Raw genomic sequence first — 20,564 nt, 5'->3', positions numbered from 1 at the left:
CGGCAGCTGTTGTAAACAGTGAATCACCAGCAAAGAGCAGAGAGTGCGGCACTGAATAAGCAGGTCACCAACAACACTTAAAAGTATGAGAGCCGAGACAAGACAAGAGGCCTGAGCACTGGCTTCAGCTGGCAACGGGCTGGCTGGTGGAAACACACCTGCCCACCCTACACAAGCCCGCACCGCGCCTCAGGACCGCTTCGAGAATGGCGAGCGAATCCAAGCAAGAGTGGGACCTGGGAGGCTGGGAGTGTGAGAGTCACGGGCAGGAGTGAATGAGTTCATCAACGGGACGGCACAGGCGCCAGCAGCAACGGTAACGCGGCTGCACTGACTACCGCCGAGGTCTGCCGGCCTCAGCCTCTGTGCTCCCGGCGAGAAGCCGACAGACGGAGCTTCAGGGCAAGACGCACCTGCCAGCCGTGGCTGCCTGCCTTTCGGTCTCTCCCTGCGTGGACTCAGCGCTCACAGCAACCACTGCTTTCAACAGTGTGAGAGAGGAGGACAGTCTCCCACGTGGTGACATGCACTCTACCAGGGGCGCCACTTCCCAGCCCTGTTCATTTCATTCAGAATGAGTTACAGTGACATGTCATGAATTCAGTTATAATTCAAGATGTGTGTGTGTGTGTGTAACCTAATTATTTTAAAGCAAGTATACATAAAACAAGGTGTGTGCATTCATTTGCCTGAATAGAAGTTCATAAAGAGATCATGGGAACCTTTCCCAGTAACGTAAATATAAAATATTAACCAATCGGGAGTCGGGCTGTAGTGCAACGGGTTAAGCGCAGGTGGCGCAAAGCACAAGGACCGGCATAAGATCCCGGTTCGAACCCCAGCTCCCCACCTGCAGGGGAGTCGCTTCACAGGCGGTGAAGCAGGTCTGCAGGTGTCTATCTCTCTCTCCTCCTCTCTGTCTTCCCCTCCCTCTTTCCATTTCTCTCTGTCCTATCCAACAACGACAACAACAATAATAATAACTACAACAATAAAACAAGGGCAACAAAAGGGAATAAATAAAAAAAAATATTAAAAAAAAGACAGATTAACTTTGTGTTAAAAAAACATATTAACCAATCACAAATTAATGAGCATCTGCTATTCCCGTAGCACAGGACATGTGAGTGGCTCCAGGGTCACAGCGAGACAGTAGAATAATGTGACTCAGAAGAAGCAGAGACATCAGTTCAGCATAAAAGCAAGGAGTTGCCCACAAATGCCCATTCAGAACAGATTATAGTTCAGTTACTGCATAAATACTAGAACTAAGAGTGGGGAAGTCAGCAGAGACCAGTAATAGTAGTGAAGGCAGGCAGAACTGAATTAAACTAAAGGAAAGATTTAAAAGGATTAAGGAAGTAGAGCACGGGGCACAAGATGTGTGTGTGTCTGTCTGTGTCTAGCTCCTGCAGCAGACGGGTGAGGGTCCTGTCAGCCCCAGCCCCAGCACCAGCCGGACAAAGGCTGGTTTCAAAGGCTGGCTCTGAAGGACCGACACCTGCAGCTGGACAGATGTGCCATGTAGTGTGCGGCTAGATAACAGGCCGTCGGGCAAGACGGGATGAAACACAGCAGACCTGTTGCGCAACTAACTGCTCAAGAGCAGCACAGGCACGAACAAATCGAGCACACTTAGCGCTGACAAAGCTGGGACCAGGTGGCGGCACACCCAGAAAGCGCACACACTTCCGCGTGCGGAAGGCCCTGCAGAGATGGTCGAAGTAAAAGGCCAGTTTATCTGGAAGGCACGAAAGGTTCACTTTCTACCGTTTTTACTAGAAAATCCGAAAATCCAAGCCTGTGGGGTGGTCAACCTGCCAGGCTGCACGGGGGAGGGTGCTGGCGGTGGGGTTCCACCCTGTGCCTGTCACCTGTCAGAGGCCAGCAGACCCCTGCGTCCCCCAGCAGGGCCCCGACACAGAACTCACCGGGCCGCACGAAGGGCCTCCAGGGAGCGGGCCTGGAGTCCTCGCCCCTCCTGGGGACTCGGTCGTCATCCGCGTTGCGCCAAGGGCCCCTGTCGTCGTCGGCGCCGCGCCTGGACATCCGGTCGTCGTCGGCGCTCCTCCAAGGTCCCCGGTTGTCGTCCAGCCCCCGCCGCGGCCCCCGCTCGTCGTCGGCAGGGTTCCGCCAGGAGGAGCGCTCGTCGTCCGGGCCCCCGCGCCTAGGCCCCCGGTCCTCGTCTGGCCCTCGTCTCGGCCCTCTGTCCTCATCGGCCGCCCTCCAGCTTGCTCGGTCCTCGTCTGGTCCCCGCCGTGGCGGCCGGTCGTCATCGGCGTGGCGCCAGCTGCCTCCCCTGTCCTCATCCAGACGCCGGGGGGGCCTGTCGTCCTCTGCGCCTGCGCCTGTGCCTGCGCCGCGCCAGGAAGGCCTGTCGTCGTCCGCCCCGCGGCGGGGGAATCGGTCTTCGTCGGGGCCGCGTCTAGGGCCTCTGTCCTCGTCCGGGCCACGCCGGGGAGCTCGGTCTTCGTCGGGCCGGAGTGAGGACTCTCTCTCGTCGTCTTCTCTGCGGTGAGGCCTCTCCTCGTCGCGTCCTTCTCCACGTCTCCACTCCCTGCGAGCACCAGCCAAGCACCATTTAGATAAAAACGCAGACGGCACTTCCTGGCTTCCAAATCCCAGCAATATGCAAACTCACTGCCCTAAAAGAACTCTGTGTTCTTTTTTAAGGATAGAGACAGAAAAACTGAGAGGGGGGGTAGACAGCATAATGGCTATGCAAAGACGCGTGCCCGATGCTCCGGAGTCCCAGGTTCAATCCCCCCGCACCAAAATAAGCCAGAGCTGTGCAGTGCTCTGGTTCACAGGGAGAGAAAGAAAGAGAAATGGGGTGAGATACAGAAAGGGGAAGAGAGAGGAACAGAGACACTTGCAGCACTATTTCAACACTTGAAAAGCTCCCCACCCCCGCTGGTGAGGATGGGGCTTGAACCTTCGGAGGGCTAATGTGCACACTCATCAACCTAGTGTGCCACCGCCTGGCTCCTAAAAATCGACTCTTAAAACAGCGGGGAGGGGGGGGTGTTTGTTAGGTTGTTATGTGGAAAACAGAAGCGTTTCACATGTGCAAACAGTGTATTTTACTCATCGACTGTCACCATCAATCCTCCCAACAAAGAAAAGGAAAACCAGCCCGGCGAGCAGTTCAACTGGCAGTGTGATGCACTTCACATTCCTCAAGTCGATTCCCAGAACGGTGTGCACCAGAGCAGAGCTCTGGCTTGAGTCTGTCTGTCTGTCTCTCTCTCCTCCCCTCCAGTCATCACCAACACACACACACCCTCACTCTATATGCACCTAACTTCAACACTACACCATGAGGAAACAAAAACACTAAGCCCGACACATCAAGGTGTCCAGAAGTCAGTAAGCAAAAGCAATGCTGATGTAACCCGACAGACGCAGGCGTTTCAGCAACAGCTCGCACGAGGGCGCGATGCTCTGGGGTCTTCCCCACCCTGCAAAAGTAAGCAGATCAGAAAGCCACTCACATTCTCTATCAAGTAGTTGGTGCCGGGTCCCTAAAACCCCACTTACTTCTCTGGAGGGCCTCTTCTCCACTCGGAATCGGCTTCTGGCGCTTTTCTCCATGTGCCTTCTGAATCTCTATCTCCCCAGCGCGAGTCCTACATTGACCAAAGTTTATTAATTACCACTGCTGGTATCACCACTCAAGCAGTCTTTGTGTATTTACTCTAAGTCCTTGTATATTCCATTTTTAAAAAAATTTATTTATTCCCTTTTGTTGCCCTTGTTTTATTGTTGCAGTTATTATTAATGTTGTTGTTGTTGGATAGGATGGAGAGAAATGGAGAGAAGAGGGGAAGACAGAGAAGGGGAAAGATAAGACACCTGCAGACCTGCTTCACTGCCTTTAAAGTGACTTCCCTGCAAGTGGGGAGCCAGGGCTCGAACCGGGATCCTTAGGTCGGTCCTTGAGCTTCCTGCCACATGCACTTAACCCGCTACACTACTGCCCAACTCCCAAATATTTATTTATTTATTCCCTTTTGGTGGCCTTGTTGTAGTTATTGTTGTTGTTGTTACTGATGTCATCGTTGTTGGACAGAGAGAAATGAAGAGAGATGGGGAAGACAGAGGGGGAGAGAAAGATAGACACCTGCAGACCTGCTTCACCGCCTGTGAAGCGACTTCCCTGCAGGTGGGGAGCTGGGGGCGTTAAACAGGATCCTTACTCCGGTTCTTGCGCTTTGCGCCACGTGCGCTTAACCCACTGCGCTACCGCCCGGCTCTATTCCATTTATTTGACCTAAAATTGTAACAGTACGGTGGGAATGGTCTTCTCTTGGGGGGTGAGGAGGGGGCCTCGCAGTGCTACACCTGGTTGAATGCACATACCACCATGCACTAGGACCTGGGTTCAAGCTCCCACACCCCACCTGCAGTGCAGAAGCCTCCTGAGCGGTGCTGCAGGCATCTTCTCTTCTCTCTCTCCCTCCCTAACTTGTACTACACCCCACCTCTCAACTTCTCTCTGATAGTGTAACAAAGCCCACCTCCCACAATTAAAACATTCACAGAATTTCCTGACCCTGTGGTCTGGGAGGTGGCCAAGTGATAAAGCTTTGGACTCTCAGGCATGAGGTCCTGAGTTTGATCCCTGGCAGCACATGTGCCAGAGTGATATCTGGTTCTTTCTCTCTCCTCCTATCTTCCTAACTAATAGATAAATAAAGCATAATGGTTACTATGCAAAAAGAGTTTCATGCCTGAGACACCAAGGTTCAATTCCCCAAACCTCCATAAACCAGAGCCTGGTCCCCACTCTGGTATATCTCTCATTCTGTTTTGTTTCTTGTTTTCTATTTGTTTACCAGAGCACTGATCAGCTCTGGCTCATGGTGGTACAGGGGACTGAACCTTCTTATTCTCTCAGTATCTCTTCTTAAAATAATATACATATATGTATATGTATATATTTCTATTGTTAAGCTAAATTCTGTTCATCAAATGGCTTACTTCAACAGAAAAAGGCATGCTCAATACTTTGATGTGAATAAAAAGTAAAATTCTTAAAATGTACAGTAAGTTTTTTGGGGGAAAGAATGACGAGGGATATAAAAGCAACAAAAGGATAAACAGACTGGCAAAACTCTGGTAGCAAGCTGACTCACTCGAGAAGACCAAGTTAAAAAATCAGCAAGAAGTGGCGAGCTAAATACACAAGAGCTCTGATCTCATACACAGACATCTTTGTGTCCTACAGAAAAGACTCATTCTTAGGACAAAGAAAAAGTATATAAAAAAAAAATTTTCAAGTCAGTCATAAAAGCCACAATCGCTAATAAGAGAGAAAGAACAGCTACAAGATGACTGAATATCTACATTCCTTTGGAAACAGTGGCCAGCCCACCGGCAAGCCGAGGGTCCGGTGCAGGCGTGGATGCAGACACCCTCTGGCTGTTCACCGCTCAGCTAGAAGACGGAGACTTTGGTTCAGGGGCAGCAAGAATCTCACCCCAGACACAAGACACGGCTTGAGAATAGCTCTGAATGGCTCAGACAAGTGGCTAAAATGCTGACAGAGGACGGGGGGAGATAGCATAATGGCTCTGCAAAGTGCCTGAAGCGCCAAATTCCCAGGTTCAATCCCCTGGCACTACCATAAGCCAGAGCTAAGCAGGGCTCTGGAAAAAAATTAAAACGGTGACAGATGCATCTAACGAAAACAGCCAGTAAACATGAAAGGCAGGTCTCGTGCTGCCCGTTCAAAGTAACAAGTGCCAACCAAAGGGTTTAACCCCAAGACTAGACGTAATAATCAAATATGCACTATTTTTAAAGAATTCAGCAGGCCACTGCAATATTATGATGATGGCTTACAAGAAGCCAGTGTAGGGCTGGGTTATAACAGAGAGTAAGTGGGGATAAGCTTAAATATATGAATTAGGGCGGGGGTCAATAGCATAATGGTTATGCAAAGAGACTCTCATACCTGAGGCTCTGAAGTCCCAGATTCAATTCCCTGCACCACCACAAGCCAGAGTTGGCTGGTAAAAAAATTTTTTTAAATGAAGAAAATCTCCATCACTATCTACCCCTCCCTTCTCAATTCCTGTCTCTATTGAGTAATAAATAAATAAATGAAAAATATGAATTAAGGCAGGAATACAAGGAGAGAAAGAACAGGAAAACTAAAGACTTCAATGGGTAGCAATGCCACCAATCAGTGGAGAGAAATAAGGCGACCAGGGAAGCGGCTGAGTGGTACAACAACAGACTGGAATACATACAGAAGGCGCCAAGTCAACTCGCTGCATCGTATTTGCCAGATGGCGCTATTCTCCCCGCCACCACCGCACACTCTCAGAGTAAATTCTCTTTACTCTACCCCCAGTTTGTTGCCCTTGTTGTTATTGTTGCTATTGATGTTGTTGTCAGATAGGACAAAGAGACCGAGGAGGGAGCCAGAGAGGGAGAGAGAAAGACAGACACCTGCAGACCTGCTTCACCACTTGTGGAGTGACACCCCCCCCCCAGCCCCGTAGGTGGGGAGCCGGGGGTTCAAACTAGGATCCTTACACCAGTGCTTGCGCTTCATGCCACCTGCACTTAACCCACTGCACTACTGCCCGACCCCCCTCCCAAGGTAAATTCTCTTGTCTCAAATATTCCAGTGATCAGAGTAGAGGTATGACCTATTAATGCAACAATACAGATGCTCATATTCTCAAGGGATACTAAAAAGTAGTTGAACAGAGATGTGAAAGAAATTGGGAGCCGATGCTACTTTTATTAACCTTTATCAATGACACTGAATCACATTCGTATCTGTTATGCGGGGCTGAGCAGTGGCGCACCCAGTTGAGCACACAAGTTACCTTGTACAGAGATCTGGGTCCAAGCCCCCAACCCCAGTATGGGGGAAGGCTCACGAATGGTAAAGCAGCGCTATGGGTGTCTCTGTTTTGTCTCCCCATCTACTCTCAATTTTCACATGTCCTATCAAATAAACTATTTTTTTAAACTGTTTTAACATATTTATTTATTATTGCCTTTTGTTACCCTTATTGTTTTGTTGTTGTTGTTGGATACGACAGAGAGAAATGGAGAGGACGGGAAGACAGAGAGGAGGAGAGAAAGACAGACACCTGCAGACCTGCTTCACCACTTGTGAAGCGACTCCCCTGCAGGTGGGGAGCCAGGGGCTCGAACCTGGATCCTTATGCTGGTCTGTGCGCTTTGCCCCTGTGCGCTTAACCCGCTGCGCTACCGCCCAGTCCCCATCAAATAAACTATTTTTAAAAGGCTGTTATACAAGATCCACTAAAGCCAGCATGTGCCTAGTTACTTTATCTTCCATCCTGCCAGTATGAAGGCTTGGCTCTTTTCTCTCATGTGTTAATACAGATATTTAAAGAGACACACAAGACATAGTGGGAAAAAGATCAGTGCAAGTTCACACTCAAAATCAATGTTCAGAGATGTGAACACCGGGCATCTTGCTAAATGCTGGTTCTGCATCAGGTTTGATGGCAGACTTGAGATTCTACCTTTCTCCAGCTCCTCAGGAAGGCTGCAGGTGCTGGTCCTGAGGAGTCAGGAGAACTCACATCCCCTCTTCTCCGTCCAAGGTTCCTCCTGCACAACTGACCCGTGCCACTGCCATTAGTCTCATGAAACCCATTCCCTGACATGTATTCAAGGCCCAAGCCTAAGAAAGCCCCTGCTTTACTTACACAACTCTAACTCTCCTCCACTTGCTCCTCCCTCCCTTCTATCCTTGGAAACGGTAATTTACAATGTAGAGACAGAAATGTGACAAGGGCCAAGCTCAGACGCGCACTGCCTTACATGTATCACACACAGAGCTGACAAAAACATCACATAAAGCCACAGCCTATACTCACCTTTCTAGAAAGTGGATCGTCTCCTAGTCGTCTCTCCTCCTCCCTACGCCGTTCCCTCTCTTCAATTTCCAGCTCCCTTTGGCGTTTTTTCCGTTCCACTTCCTCTAGTTTCTTGACCCGCTCCTGATATTCTCGAAGCTCCTCCTCTCGTTTGGCTCGTTCGGCGCGTTCTCTCTCTTCCCTTTCTATAGACAGAGTTGAGTATAATGGGTATACCCTACCCTGGTGCTAGGTATTTTAGGGGTTAAGTCATCGATGTAGTGTCAGGACCTTTGAGTAATTTTTGAATAGTTCACTACTATCTTCAAAAGATACAGAAGGAAACTACTATGAAGTTCAAAGTTAACAACAGTATTTTGCAGTTCAAGTTCAGGCAGAGGGTAGAGGGGCAAGATGTCCAAGCACGAGGTCCGAGTTCAACCCAACTCTGCATACACCAGAGTGATGCTCAGGGTTCTTTCTCACAGATCTTTCAAAAATTAATTCACCAAACATAAACTAACACCAATATGTGAACTAGAGGTTCAGGAAAAAACATCAGCTCCTCCCAAATAACAAGGCTTAGGCAACCAAGTGTCCTAAAACTTTAAGTAAACAACTGGGGAGATAGCACAGCTTTAAGCAAAAAGATTTTCATGCCAGAGGTTCCAAAGTTCCAACTTCAATCCCCTGTGCAATCATAAGCCAGAAGTGAGTTAAGAAAAGGAAATAGGAAGAGAAGGGGAAGGAAAGGGACAAAACAGACCAAGACCCCGAGTCCTCGTTCCTTGATTTTGTACCCAAGGTGGCCATGGAGTGAGACCATTCAACAGAGCACAGGACTTGCGTGCCAGAGGCTCCACATCCAAAAACTGGTGCTGCTAGTTGCATGAACAGGTCTCTGGTGGCTCTCACAAAAGTATTTTTAAAAGAAAACAAGAAAGGCGATTGTGTAAACTGAGCCTAACGCCCACCCCCCCCCAACCGCCATTACCTTTGAGCATCTGCTCCTCGGCCCTCCTCTGCTCCTCCTCCTCTCTCTCTCTGTAGTAAGTTACTCTGCGCTCTTCTCTGCGTTGCCTTTTGCGTTCCTCCAAGCGACTATGCCTTTCTTCTGCTAATCGCTCTTCAAATTGTTTAAGTTTTTCCTGTAATTGAATGGTGAACCAAAATGTAACTGTTAAGTTTACAAGTTTTAAGATTTCTAGAGCCACGGGGCCGCGCATTCTCAAGTCTTCTCACAAGTCAATCTAAAATAATTTTAAATTGTTGACAATGTAATCTATTCCCAGGGAGCGTTTTAAACTTAGACCTTAACAAAATAGACGGTTTTTCCTTTCTGACTAGTAAAGGCTTTTGTCAAAAAAAAAACTATATATGGTCCACTTTACTCTTTAAAAACTTTTATGATAGTTATCCAAGCTCATAAAATATCTTCTTGAAAACGTCTGCTAAAACAGCGTGAATGATCATTCGAAACGTTAGCTTAAGAGAAACTACCATCACAGGACATCGTAAAGTCCCCTTGTATGACATGCCTGAAATGGTCAGGCAAACCTGACAACACGAAGGAGACTAGTGGTTACTTTTGGCCAAGGCAGGAAGCAGCACAGCAAGAAGCCAAGCTTTTTCCTTTATAGAATTCTCTTAATTTCAAGACAAAACTAAAGGGCTGGTGAATGTTTCTCTGAGGTCAGTAAAAATTCACCTCATAAACAGACTGCCGCGCTGCCTTGAGTCGCATCACAAATAAGTCTCTGTCTTCAAGCATCCGTGACATTCGATTCTTGTGTTCAAGAGCCTTTTCGCGTTCTAGCTGCATGGTAGTAATCTGCAAATACATCAGACAGTCAAGTTTCAGAGCATTTATCACTTGATTATTATAAAAACACAAATTTCTAGGAGGTGTATTTGTACAAGCAGGATCTCTGCCCCTTCCCATCTTGCGAGAAAATGGAAGGGCAGCTAATCTCCAGACTGACAGTGTCTAGGGAAGCGACCCGGGACATGAGGCGGACGAGTTATGGGGTTCCCATGAAAGTTTAGTCTCACTGGCGTCAGAAAGTACTTTATCAGAGAAATCACAATATACCTGAAAACAATACCTCTTAGTAAGTAAAGATACAATATAACAAAACTGAAGTCAAGGCCGGATGAACTACTCACTAGTAACTTTTCAGTGCCAGGCAGCTACATAGCTGTAGGGCAGTGACTTGGATGCCAGAAGATCCACGTCTGAACTCAAGCAAAATAGAAAGCATTCATCTGCTTTTAATTAATTATCAAAGAGGAATGCTTCCCCTTTTACGCTTCCCGTGAAAGATAAAAGGCTCACGCACAGAGTGCAGCTACTCATCTCAATTATTTCATCTGCAGGAAGTCTAATCTTCCATATTAAAAGAATTACCACAATAATTCCAACTCCTTTTAAAATATAAAAGTTGTGGGTATGTTTTCGGCAGAGTACTTTCAGAGACATGAGAAATTGTACCCATGTGTCAACGACTGCACTGTGAACTCTTATCCCATTAAAATCCCAATAAAAGTGACTTTAACATTGTGTAATGTTTATTTCCTCTTGTTGCCTTTGTTTTTATTGTTGTAGTTATTATTGTTGTTATTACTGATGTCGTCATTGTTGGATAGGACAGAGAGAAATGGAGAAAGGACGGGAAGACAGAGAGGGGGAAAGACAGATGATACCTGCAGACCTGCTTTACCGCTTATGAAGCGACTCCCGTGCAGGTGGAGAGCCGGGGACTCGAACCAGGATCCTTAAGCTGGTCCTTGTGCTTTGCACCACCTGCGCTTAACCCGCTGCGCCACCGCCCGACTCCCTGACTTTAAAACTTTTTTAAAGTGGGTGAGGTGGGTAGCATAATGTTCATGCAAAGAGACTCTCATGCCCGAGGCTTCCAGGTTCAATACCCCGTCCCATCATAAGCCAGAGCTGAGAAGTGCTGTGGTTAAAAAAAAAAAAAAAAGACTAGGGAGTCGGGCTGTAGTACAGCGGGCAAAGCGCAGGTGGCGCAAAGCACAAAGACCGGCATAAGGATGCCGGTTCAAACCCCGGCTCCCCACCTGCAGGGGAGTCGCTTCACAGACGGTGAAGCAGGTCTGCAGGTGTCTATCTTTCTCTCTTCCTCTCTGTCTTCCCCTCCCTCTCTCCATTTCTCTCTGTCCTATCCAACAACGACAACAATAATAACTACAACAATTAAAAACAACAAGGGCAACAAAAGGGAAAAAATAAAAATTTAAAAAAAGACTGAGAGAACTGACAACACTAGACCAGAAAAGTGAAAATCTAAAATCCAAAGGAACCCAAAATGTGTGTTGCCCTAGCCGTGACTACTTCCTAAAACCAGGCAGCTCAATTTTATTGCAAATTTAGCTCCTGCAGGCATCAGCAAACATTGTTTTGATATTATTAAATTAACAGAATGGGTTGAAGGCGCATTCGCTGTATTAAATGCCTGAAATGGTCAGGCAAACCTAACACAAAGGAGACTAGTGGTTACTTTTGGCCAAGGCAGAAAGAACCACAGTAGGAAGTGAAGTCTAACAAGTACAGCTTACGTGGACTGACCCTAAAATCCGATGGTTGTGTGGCCCTATAATCTAAAAATAAATTGTACACTGCATTTGAATGGGTGTATTTGTTTTATTTTTTTCACCGCCAGGGTTAATTGGCTGGGACTTAGTTCCATCACTCCTGGCCACCATATTTTTTCCCCCTTTTCCAGTTTTTAGAGGGGAGAAGTGGGGTTCGAGGATAGACAGAGAAGAGACACCTGCAGCAATGCTCTCAGTCCCTCATGAAGCTTCTCCCGTGCAGACAGGGACCAGGCTTTGATCTCAGCTCCCTGTGCATGGGTGGTAGGCGCTCCACCAGGTGAGTGAGCTGCACGCATGTCTGTAAAGGCTGGTTTCTTGCTAATGAGCTTTTCGCTGGTACCTTATCTATTATGAAGCTGTGTCTGCAAACAATCAATTGCGATGCAACATCAGCACCATGACCAACAAGATGAAGACCAACCAAATCAGTTTAGAGACCTTGGTTCCGTGAAGGTGATCATGTTTAGTGAATTAAGCAAAGAGCTGAAAGACAGCTCTTGGATGGTTTCACTCCTGTGTGGAATCTAGAGGTCTGATACACATGAACTTGAAAAAAGGGGAGGGGGCGGAGGGTAGATAGCATAATGGTTATGCAAAGAGGCTCTCATGTCTGAGGCTCCAACATCCCAGGTTCAATCCCCTGCAACACCATAAGCCAGAACTGAACAGTGTTCTGGTAAAAAAACAAACCAAAACAAACAAACAACAACAACAAAAAAAACCAGAAGCAAGCAAACTTTCTTAAGACTTTTGAGAATTATGGTTGTTCTAAGATTGAGAGAAAGATGACAAGAGAACTTTGACGGCGGGTGTGGTGTGGAGCGGCACACTGTAATCTTACAATCTTAGAGCCTACTATTAGTCATTAATTTGAAAAGGAGGACAGAAACCCTGGTTCCATTCCTGATAGAAGATCTAACCACGGGGAGGGGCTAGTTATCACCTTGATCGTACAGAAGGACTTTTGTGCCTTAGGCTGCAAAGTCTCCGGTTCCATGCCTCGAATCAGCGTAGCCAAAGACCTGAGCTGGACTGGTATCAGGTAAGAGCCTAATCACAACTTTACAGACTTAAATATCACATGAAAAACTTACCCTTTCTTCTTCTTGTTGCTCCCACAGGTCCATGTCTTTTATCCGCTGTTCTTCATAAGCACTCTTTATCAAAGGAATTTCTTCCAAACGCTTTGCTCTTTCAAAATAGTCAATCTGAAAGATGAAAACACTGGCTTTAATATAATCTCTCTAACTATGTCATGTCACAAATTTATCCCATCAATCATTACCTTCTTCTCTTGATTCTTTAAGCGTTCCTGAAGCTCCTTCTTTTCTTTCTCCAGTTGCTCAACCTGTTTAGCCATGATGAAATCAGTATCCAGTTCTTCAAGGTCCTGAAAATAGTGGAAACACAACATCAACAAGAATAGGAAAAAGCCTGGGAAGTGTCACAGTGAACATAAGTGCTGGGCTTAAAGCATTAATCCAAACCCTCACAGAGTACATGGCAGAGTGCTGCTCTGGTCTCTCTCACAAAATAAAATCTTAAAAAAAAAAAAAAAAAAAAATGCATGGAATAGGAACACTTCATTCTAAAGTAAAAAATCACAAATTACATTTTTTTTAAACAATGGGTGTCAATTTAGGAAATGTGAAAATCTTTCAAAATTACCTTAGTCCCACTTATGTGTAAAACAAGCATTTAGCCTTGACATGTTTCTTACTCATCTAATCTGCCCATACCCACAATGAATATATGTGTGACCTATCAAAAAAACAAAACTGGAGAACCATTCAAAACAAATGCTTACTTCAGATTACAGATGATGAGACAGGGAGTCGGGTGGAAGCACAGGGGGTTAAGCGCAGGTGGCCGAAGCACAAGGACGGGCATAAGGATCCCGGTTTGAGCCCCCGGCTCCCCACCTGCAGGAGAGTCACTTCACAAGCAGTGAAGCAGGTCTGCAGGTGTCTATCTTTCTCTCCTCCTATCTTCCCCTCCTCTCCCCACTTCTCTCTGTCCTATCTTACAACAACAACATCAATAAAAAACAAAAAAGGGAATAAATGTTTTTTAAATTATTAAAAAAAAAAAAAAAAGATGATGAGACAGTTGGACATCAATAAACAACTGGTCCAAAGCTAAGCAATGAATGGTAATGGGCTGCTTGCTCAGAGACCACACAGACTGTGATGACTGCGTCACATACTTCAATATCGAAGTCTTTGAATGCTTTGGCACCCAGTTCTGTCTTCTTGATCTGTTCCAAACGCTCACGAACAGTTTTCTTTTTGATTTGTTCATGTTCCTGTAAGATACGTTCTTTCTCCCTCTCTTGAGCCTCCTGTCGCAGTCTCTCCTCTTCAGCCTTCCGTACTTTCTGAAGTTCAGCTTCCCTTTGCTCCAATTCTTCTTTCTCTCGCTGAATATTCAGACTCTCCAACCGTTCTTTCCTTTCCTCAATTGTCTGCCGTCGAGCCAGGATGCGCTGATGCTCTTTCCGTGAATTTTTAAGGTATGCGGTAACAGCCAACTGATGCTGTTCTTCTTTCTCTTGCTTAAAAAAAAAAAAAAAGTCTAACTGACACACTCTGGCACCGGTGCGTTAAAGGTAGGAGCCCCAACCCATTTCCCTTTTCTGTGTTTGCGGCTAATTAACAGGTAACACTATTCAAGTTTCTAATTCCAGTAGCAAATACTGTTAACACTGCTAACCTGTTTATTAATAGCAATCAAACAGCTAAAGAACCTTTATGTAACTGGGTCACATTTCTCTGTACTAAATCTACTTTCAAAGAGAAATACTAACAACTCACAACCAAAGAAAAAGCTTAGCGGGCACAAAAGGCCCAACCACAATACTTCCTCATCTGAGGGGTCAGTAAATTTGTGGTTTGTTGTTCAGCATACACACCTTACATACAGAAGATTTTCCCCATTGAAAGTCAGCTCAGTGATCTGTGTAAGTGACAGACTTTGATGAAAGATCAAAGTACAAATGAACCAAAGCAAATCCCGCTTCACAAACTTTTCTGGAAAAGCCAAAGCATGACCATCCACAAATACTGTGGCTTCTTCCCCGCCAAAGACTCACATACCAGTATATGAGCTGGTTTAATGACTTCAAGTGCTTTCGCAAGTACTGAAGACATAGCCGTCAGCTGATTCCTAATCTGCTCTGAAGGCATACTTTGTAAATGAGGACCAATTGGAGCATCTTCTCGAGTAGCATAATTCAAATCAGATCCAAAACTCAGGGTCCGGGAAGTGTGGTCAATACGAACCTTTGAAAATCAAGTAAATGTGTCACTGTAATATATGCGAACATGTCACAATGCAAACAAGTGCCTGGACTCAAAAACTTTGACTAAAGACAAATTAACAACCGAATGTGAAATATGGAAGGTGTAAGACTGACTCAGGAAAGTCTTTTTTTCACAGTATTTTTTATTTGTTTTGGATAAAGACAGACAAGCTGAGAGGAAAGCGGAAAGAGAAAACTGCAGTGCTTTACTTAACCCACCTGTGAAACCTCCCCACTGCAGGTGGGGATCAAGGGCTTGAGCCGGGCCCTGGAGTACGTTAATGTGTATGCTCGACCAGGTGCGCACTGTAGCACTGTAGCAAAAGGCAAGCTTTCTAGCACAAAGGCTTCCCACCTTACCCCAACTCCAGCACATACCTGCAGGTCACAGTGCCTGGCGGCATCTACTATGGCCCTTTCCAATTGGAAAGCGTCAACGAATGGAACCAGGGAAGTCAAACGAGAAAATTCAATGCTCTGATAAATTTGTGCCACCTGCATTTAAAATATATATATAATTATAGCGATTATTTTAAATACATTTTAAATGTGTTGTTTTATGGCAAACATGGGAATTTAAGAGTATGCCCTTATTTCAGAGAAAACTGAATTAGTAGCTCAGAGCACTTGTATTACTGGAGCTGGAATTGAACCCGAATTACTGACCCCATACTCTGTGCGTTCACAACCATCACAATATACTGTATCCCTCAAAGAGTATAATCTTTTCAAATCTTAGCTTCATAAAGAAGTAAAACAGTCACCTATTCCTAAACACCACGATGTGTTAATTCATCTGAGTCATTTTCTGAAACTGTCTGAAGGAGACTGGCAGCGCGACTATTTAGTTACACTGCTAATTAACCTTCAGCTATTTCTATAGCACATCAGAAATAACACTGCTAACACCAGCAGAAGAAAGCAGGTCAATGAAATGTGCACCAAAAAAGAACCCTTAAAATATGAGTAGAATGACTTAAAACGCTTCAAGGACTGTAACAGTGTTAGCAGTAGAAAAGCTTTCCTCAGTCACTACTGGCGGGAGGTCTATTAACACAGTGTCTTGTAAGGGTCTTGAAGCTTAAGTGCGTACCGTTCACTTGTGTCACAGGGAAAAAGCACAGGACAGAAAACGGTAAGCATATGGAAGAGACTCAGTGTTGCAACATTTTTAAATAGCAAAATACCTAGAAACAGACTTCCACAAATAAACCTTGGCAACTTTGTCCAACAAAACCACAAGCAGCAATGAATGAAAATCATCTAAAGAGACACCAATGTGGTAGCATAAACAAGAGAAAAAAGTCTGTGATGTACAATTATTCTTCCAGAACAAATATGAAATTAGGAATTATTTTGGGGAGTCGGGGGGTAGTATATATATAAAAAAGATCTTTAAATTTTGTGGTCAGAACAATCAGCCTAATTCTTACATAAATCGCCCATTCCGGCTGTTTACCTGCTGCAGAAGACGGAGGATAGTGTTGTTTTGCAGCTGTGCAACGTACTGTTGCAATTCTGGCTCCTTTTCAGGTTGCTCTCTAACCCAGTTTAGAACCTGTAAAATCCATTCAATTGAGTCATACTCATAATTTCTATGCAGTAGATATTCCAGGAACTATGAAATCCCTCCAATACTCAGCACGACACAACATCATAAAACACAGAGAAATACAGGACGTACAATGAAGTGACTGGGACTGTCTGAAGGTGACTGACAGCAATGACTAAATTCTTCATGCTGCTAATTTACCTCCAACGGTTTATTTAGCACATCAGAAATATCCTTTGTCTTGACAACGTAACGAAAAAGGACAATGAAATGTGCGGTGTTGGTATAAATGGGACATTGCTCTCTCCCAATAAATATAAACGTACACTCAGACCCCAACAGGGCCAGGTACATGCTTATCTAACCAAAGCTAAGGATAAGGCTTACCTTTGTGACTCTCTCACAGAGTTTTAATGGGTTAAACTCTACCTCCAGCCAATTGTAAAGGTCTTTTACTTCTGGGACCACATACTGCAGCACATTGAATCTGACCTATAAGGGAGATGGAAGAGTTATTGCTAAACGTCGCTTACCAACTGGAACGCTGAACTGAGTATAAATTAAATACAGAGGATTGCAAATCTGCAAAATGATTCAGTTAGCCCGCCCCAGTAAAAGACAACTATGTTGAGTTTCTTTCTTTCTTTTCTCCTTTACCAGAGCACTGCCCAGCTCTGGCTTATGGTGGTACAGGGGACTGAACCTGGGATTGTGGAGCCTTAGGCATGAGAGTTTCTGCATAACCATTATACTACCTACCCTCACCCACTATGTTAAGTTTCTTGTCCAAAATTATGCATTCACCTATAGTGAAAAGCCCCACAAGAACTTAGAAAGGAAATGTATTAAAATTCAAAATCTGTATTATATTTACAGAAACAGCCAGCATAGATTAATAAGGAAAACCGATGTTCACAAATAGCTATCACATGAAAATTTTCTTGACAGCACACTATTCACCAGAGAACTAAGCCAGAAAAAAATTCAAGGATCCCGGTTCAAGCCCCCGACTCCCCAACTGCAGGGGATCGCTTCACAAGTGGTGAAACAGGTCTGCAGGTGTCTGTCTTTCTCTCCCCCTCTCTATCTTACCCTCCTCTCTCCATTTCTCTCTGTCCTATCCAACAAAAATGATAATAATAACAATAGTGGTCCGGGAGGTGGTGCAGTAGATAAAGCGTTGGACTCTCAAGCATGAGGTCCTGAGTTCAATCCCCGGTGGCACATATACCAGAGTAATGTCTGGTTCTTTCTCTCTCCTACCTTTCTCATGAATAAATAAATTCTTCTAAAAAAAAAATAATAACAACAATAACAAGGGCAACAAAAAAGAAATAAATTTTTTAAAAAGGCCCAACGCTCTCAGTGCTCTCCAACAATGAGCCCTGAATCAGCATCGCAGACCAACTCTGACCAAAGTATATTATGTACAGACAAGGGGCTCAGGAGATAATGGATAATACTTTCAGAATGTCATGTCTCCACTTTAAAAGAGAGATCTTCAAAGCATACTTCAAAGCTGGGGAAATGGCTCAACTGGCACAGCACTCACTCAACTTGTATGCCTAAGGCTCCTGGTTCAATCCCCAGCACTGAGTGGAGTGGAGTGGAGTGGAGTGGAGTGGAGTGGAGTGGAGTGGAGTGGAGTGGAGCAATGGCTCCCTTGTTATCACATCCAACTCTAATAAGCAAAAAACAAAAAACCTTGAGTCAAAATAGCTCACTAAGATAGCATGCTGCCGGGGTGGTAGCACAGCAGGTTGTAGTGCAGGCAATGAGCCCCAGCAATAACCCTGGAGGCAAAAAAAGTTTTCTGTCGAGGTAAAGCAGTGGAATGATGCATAACCTCAGGCACCAAAGACTGTCAATCAAGTTCATGGTTTTTGTGGGTAAAGCATAGAAGTCTGACTTCCAAGTAAGAGCGCTTCACTTGAGTGCTACACTCTCAAACTATTAATAGGTTCCAAGTTTGCACCTTGGCATCCCATGTGTCTGAGTGATGATCTCTCTAGTTCTGCCCCAACCCAAAGTTATTAATTTTAAAAAAGAATACCCCAAACATCTCATTGTACAGAGTCAATATTTTAATAATGTGAATTGAAATTCTCAGAGAAAAAGGCTGGACTTTTCTTTAACTTTCTAGAATCAGGTCTGACCTAATTCATCTTCCTTCATAAACTCATCTGATGTTTCCAAATTGCATCAGCTTCAGTTTCCCTACCTCGCCCTTAAGTGGGAAAAAAAAAAAAAAAAAAGTCCTGCAGAGCAGGACTGACTTCTGGTCCTGATACTCAGAGTTAGTCTAAATTGACTGCTGCCACCAGCTCACCCACAGACAGACTGCCTCAACCAAGTGTGTAACTGTGCCTGAGTTTCACCACTGGCTCTCAGACCTGTTCACGTCTCAGGGCTCCCAGCAGTAAGTCAAACTGTCAGTATGTATTTCACAGTCTGTTAGAAAACCCCAACAATATACCCTTTCTGTTCAAAGCTATAAAAATCATCCCAGGAGTCGGGCAGTAGCACAGCAGGTTAAGTACAGGTGGTGCAAAGCGCAAGGACCGGCGTAAAGATCCCAGTTGGAGACTCCGGCTTCCCACCTGCAGGGGAGTCTCTTCACAGGCAGTGAAGCAGGTCTGCAGGTGTCTTTCTCTCCCCTTCTCTGTCTTCCCCCTCCTCTCTCCATTTCTCTCTGTCCTATCCAACAATGACAACAATAATAAAACAAGGGCAACAAAAGGGAATAAATAATTTTTTTTTAAAAATCATCCCAACTTGGACCAGGAGAAACTGCTGGGCAGTATTCCGGTCTTGGTGGTTCTCATTAAAATACGTTCCTTGCTCTCTTTTAAAATTCAAGCTTATACCAACCATATCATTAATAAGGCCGATTCGTGTTGGTGGGGCTTGAAGACCCAGCAGTGTTGCAAGTCGACGCTGTTTCTCCACAATGATGCCATCCATGTCCAGAAGCCGAGCGATGTCAGTGCGCTCGGGGGTGATGGGGATTGAAAGGGTGGCCAGAAGGACTCTAGTGGACATCCTGAGAAGAACAAGGTCACCAGCGTTTGTTAAAACTGTAGAAAGAATCTGTGGAGCACAGGGGCGAGCAAGTTTTATGATTCCACCACTCCCGGCAGATTCTTTTTTTTTTAAATTTATTTATTTTTCCTTTTGTTGCCTTTATTTTTTTTATTGTTGTTATTGATGTCACCGTTATTAGATAGGACAGAGAGAAATGGAGAGAGGAGGGGAAGACAGAGAGGGGAAGGGAAAGACAGACACCTGCAGACCTGCTTCACTGTGAAGAGACTCCCCTGAAGGTGGGGAGCCGGGGGCTTGAACTGGGCATTCTTACACCAATCCTTGCACGACATGTGCTTATCCCGCTGCACTACCGCCAGACTCCCTCTATTTACTTTAGGAACCAAGAGGGGAAGAAAGAGACACTGCCGCACTGTCCCGTTTCTGTGACGCTTCGCCCTTCTACTGAGTGACCTAAGATTCAGACCCAAATAAGTTAAAAATAATTTTTCAAAAAAATATTTACTTATTTATAAGACAGAGAACTACAGCATCACTCTACCAAATGTGGTGTCAGGGTGAAACTCAGTACACGTCAGGCCGACGAGGAAAACACTTTACCCACTGCCCCAGTAATTCAATCTTAAGAGGAAGTTAAGCTGGATGGCGAGCACCACTAGGAATTATGACGTGGAGGAGCCTGCAGACTCAAGAATGAGAAGCTGAGTTTCACCATTTCTAAGGTGGTAACCTCAGATAAGATACTTAGTTTTCTGAGTCATAAAGACTTTGTGAAAACAAAGTAACAAAGAGCTAACTTAACTCCTCTAGCACTTACCATGATAATAGCGATGCCAACAGGACTGGTATAGAAATGGTCATGAAAAGAGACTGGGATTTTTCCCCTCTATCTCAAGCAAGCTGAATTACATAAAAAGTATGACCGACATAATGAAGTGTTTCAAGAAGTCAAAGAAAACATACTAGCAGTATTCATTTGAGTTAGCTCCACCTATTTCTGCAAGTTCAATGTTGATTTAGTGTAAGTAACTTGACTTGAGATCAAAATTAACAAAGCAGAGTCGGGCGATGGCGCAAAGCGCAAGAACCAGCTTAAGGATCCCGGTTTGAGCCCCTGGCTCCCCATTTGCAGGGGAGTCGCTTCACAAGCGGTGAAGCAGGTCTGCAGGTGTCTGTCTCTCCCACTGTCTTCCCC

At 45.2% G+C, this 20,564-nt stretch overlaps 1 protein-coding gene and 2 non-coding genes across 4 annotated transcripts in view; all 3 read right to left on the bottom strand.

Annotated features, from left to right (window-relative positions):
• The window catches only part of EIF3A (eukaryotic translation initiation factor 3 subunit A), a 41,273-nt gene that overhangs the window by 5,335 nt on the left and 15,374 nt on the right, over positions 1 to 20,564 (bottom strand). For both annotated transcript variants that reach the window (XR_009544633.1, XM_007534691.3), the window contains exons 7-19: positions 19,196 to 19,367; positions 16,712 to 16,816; positions 16,232 to 16,330; positions 15,151 to 15,267; positions 14,567 to 14,752; positions 13,678 to 14,025; positions 12,757 to 12,861; positions 12,566 to 12,679; positions 9,562 to 9,684; positions 8,848 to 9,001; positions 7,875 to 8,059; positions 3,541 to 3,629; positions 1,932 to 2,557 (exon numbers count right to left, since the gene is read on the bottom strand). Coding sequence is in view for 1 of the 2 variants with exons in the window: in XM_007534691.3 (XP_007534753.1) it covers positions 1,932 to 2,557; positions 3,541 to 3,629; positions 7,875 to 8,059; positions 8,848 to 9,001; positions 9,562 to 9,684; positions 12,566 to 12,679; positions 12,757 to 12,861; positions 13,678 to 14,025; positions 14,567 to 14,752; positions 15,151 to 15,267; positions 16,232 to 16,330; positions 16,712 to 16,816; positions 19,196 to 19,367 (2,423 nt within the window). In the remaining variant the exon portion in view is untranslated. The remainder of the gene's footprint in view (positions 1 to 1,931; positions 2,558 to 3,540; positions 3,630 to 7,874; positions 8,060 to 8,847; positions 9,002 to 9,561; positions 9,685 to 12,565; positions 12,680 to 12,756; positions 12,862 to 13,677; positions 14,026 to 14,566; positions 14,753 to 15,150; positions 15,268 to 16,231; positions 16,331 to 16,711; positions 16,817 to 19,195; positions 19,368 to 20,564) is intronic.
• On the bottom strand, positions 15,585 to 15,714 carry LOC132532919 (small nucleolar RNA SNORA19). The gene has a single exon (XR_009544832.1). It is a non-coding gene; the product is annotated as a small nucleolar RNA SNORA19 (small nucleolar RNA).
• On the bottom strand, positions 16,471 to 16,602 carry LOC132532920 (small nucleolar RNA SNORA19). The gene has a single exon (XR_009544833.1). It is a non-coding gene; the product is annotated as a small nucleolar RNA SNORA19 (small nucleolar RNA).

The sequence above is a fragment of the Erinaceus europaeus genome, chromosome 14 (assembly GCF_950295315.1).
Source record: "Erinaceus europaeus chromosome 14, mEriEur2.1, whole genome shotgun sequence".
Lineage (NCBI taxonomy): Eukaryota > Metazoa > Chordata > Mammalia > Eulipotyphla > Erinaceidae > Erinaceus > Erinaceus europaeus.
This window is presented reverse-complemented; position numbering and strand designations above follow the sequence as displayed.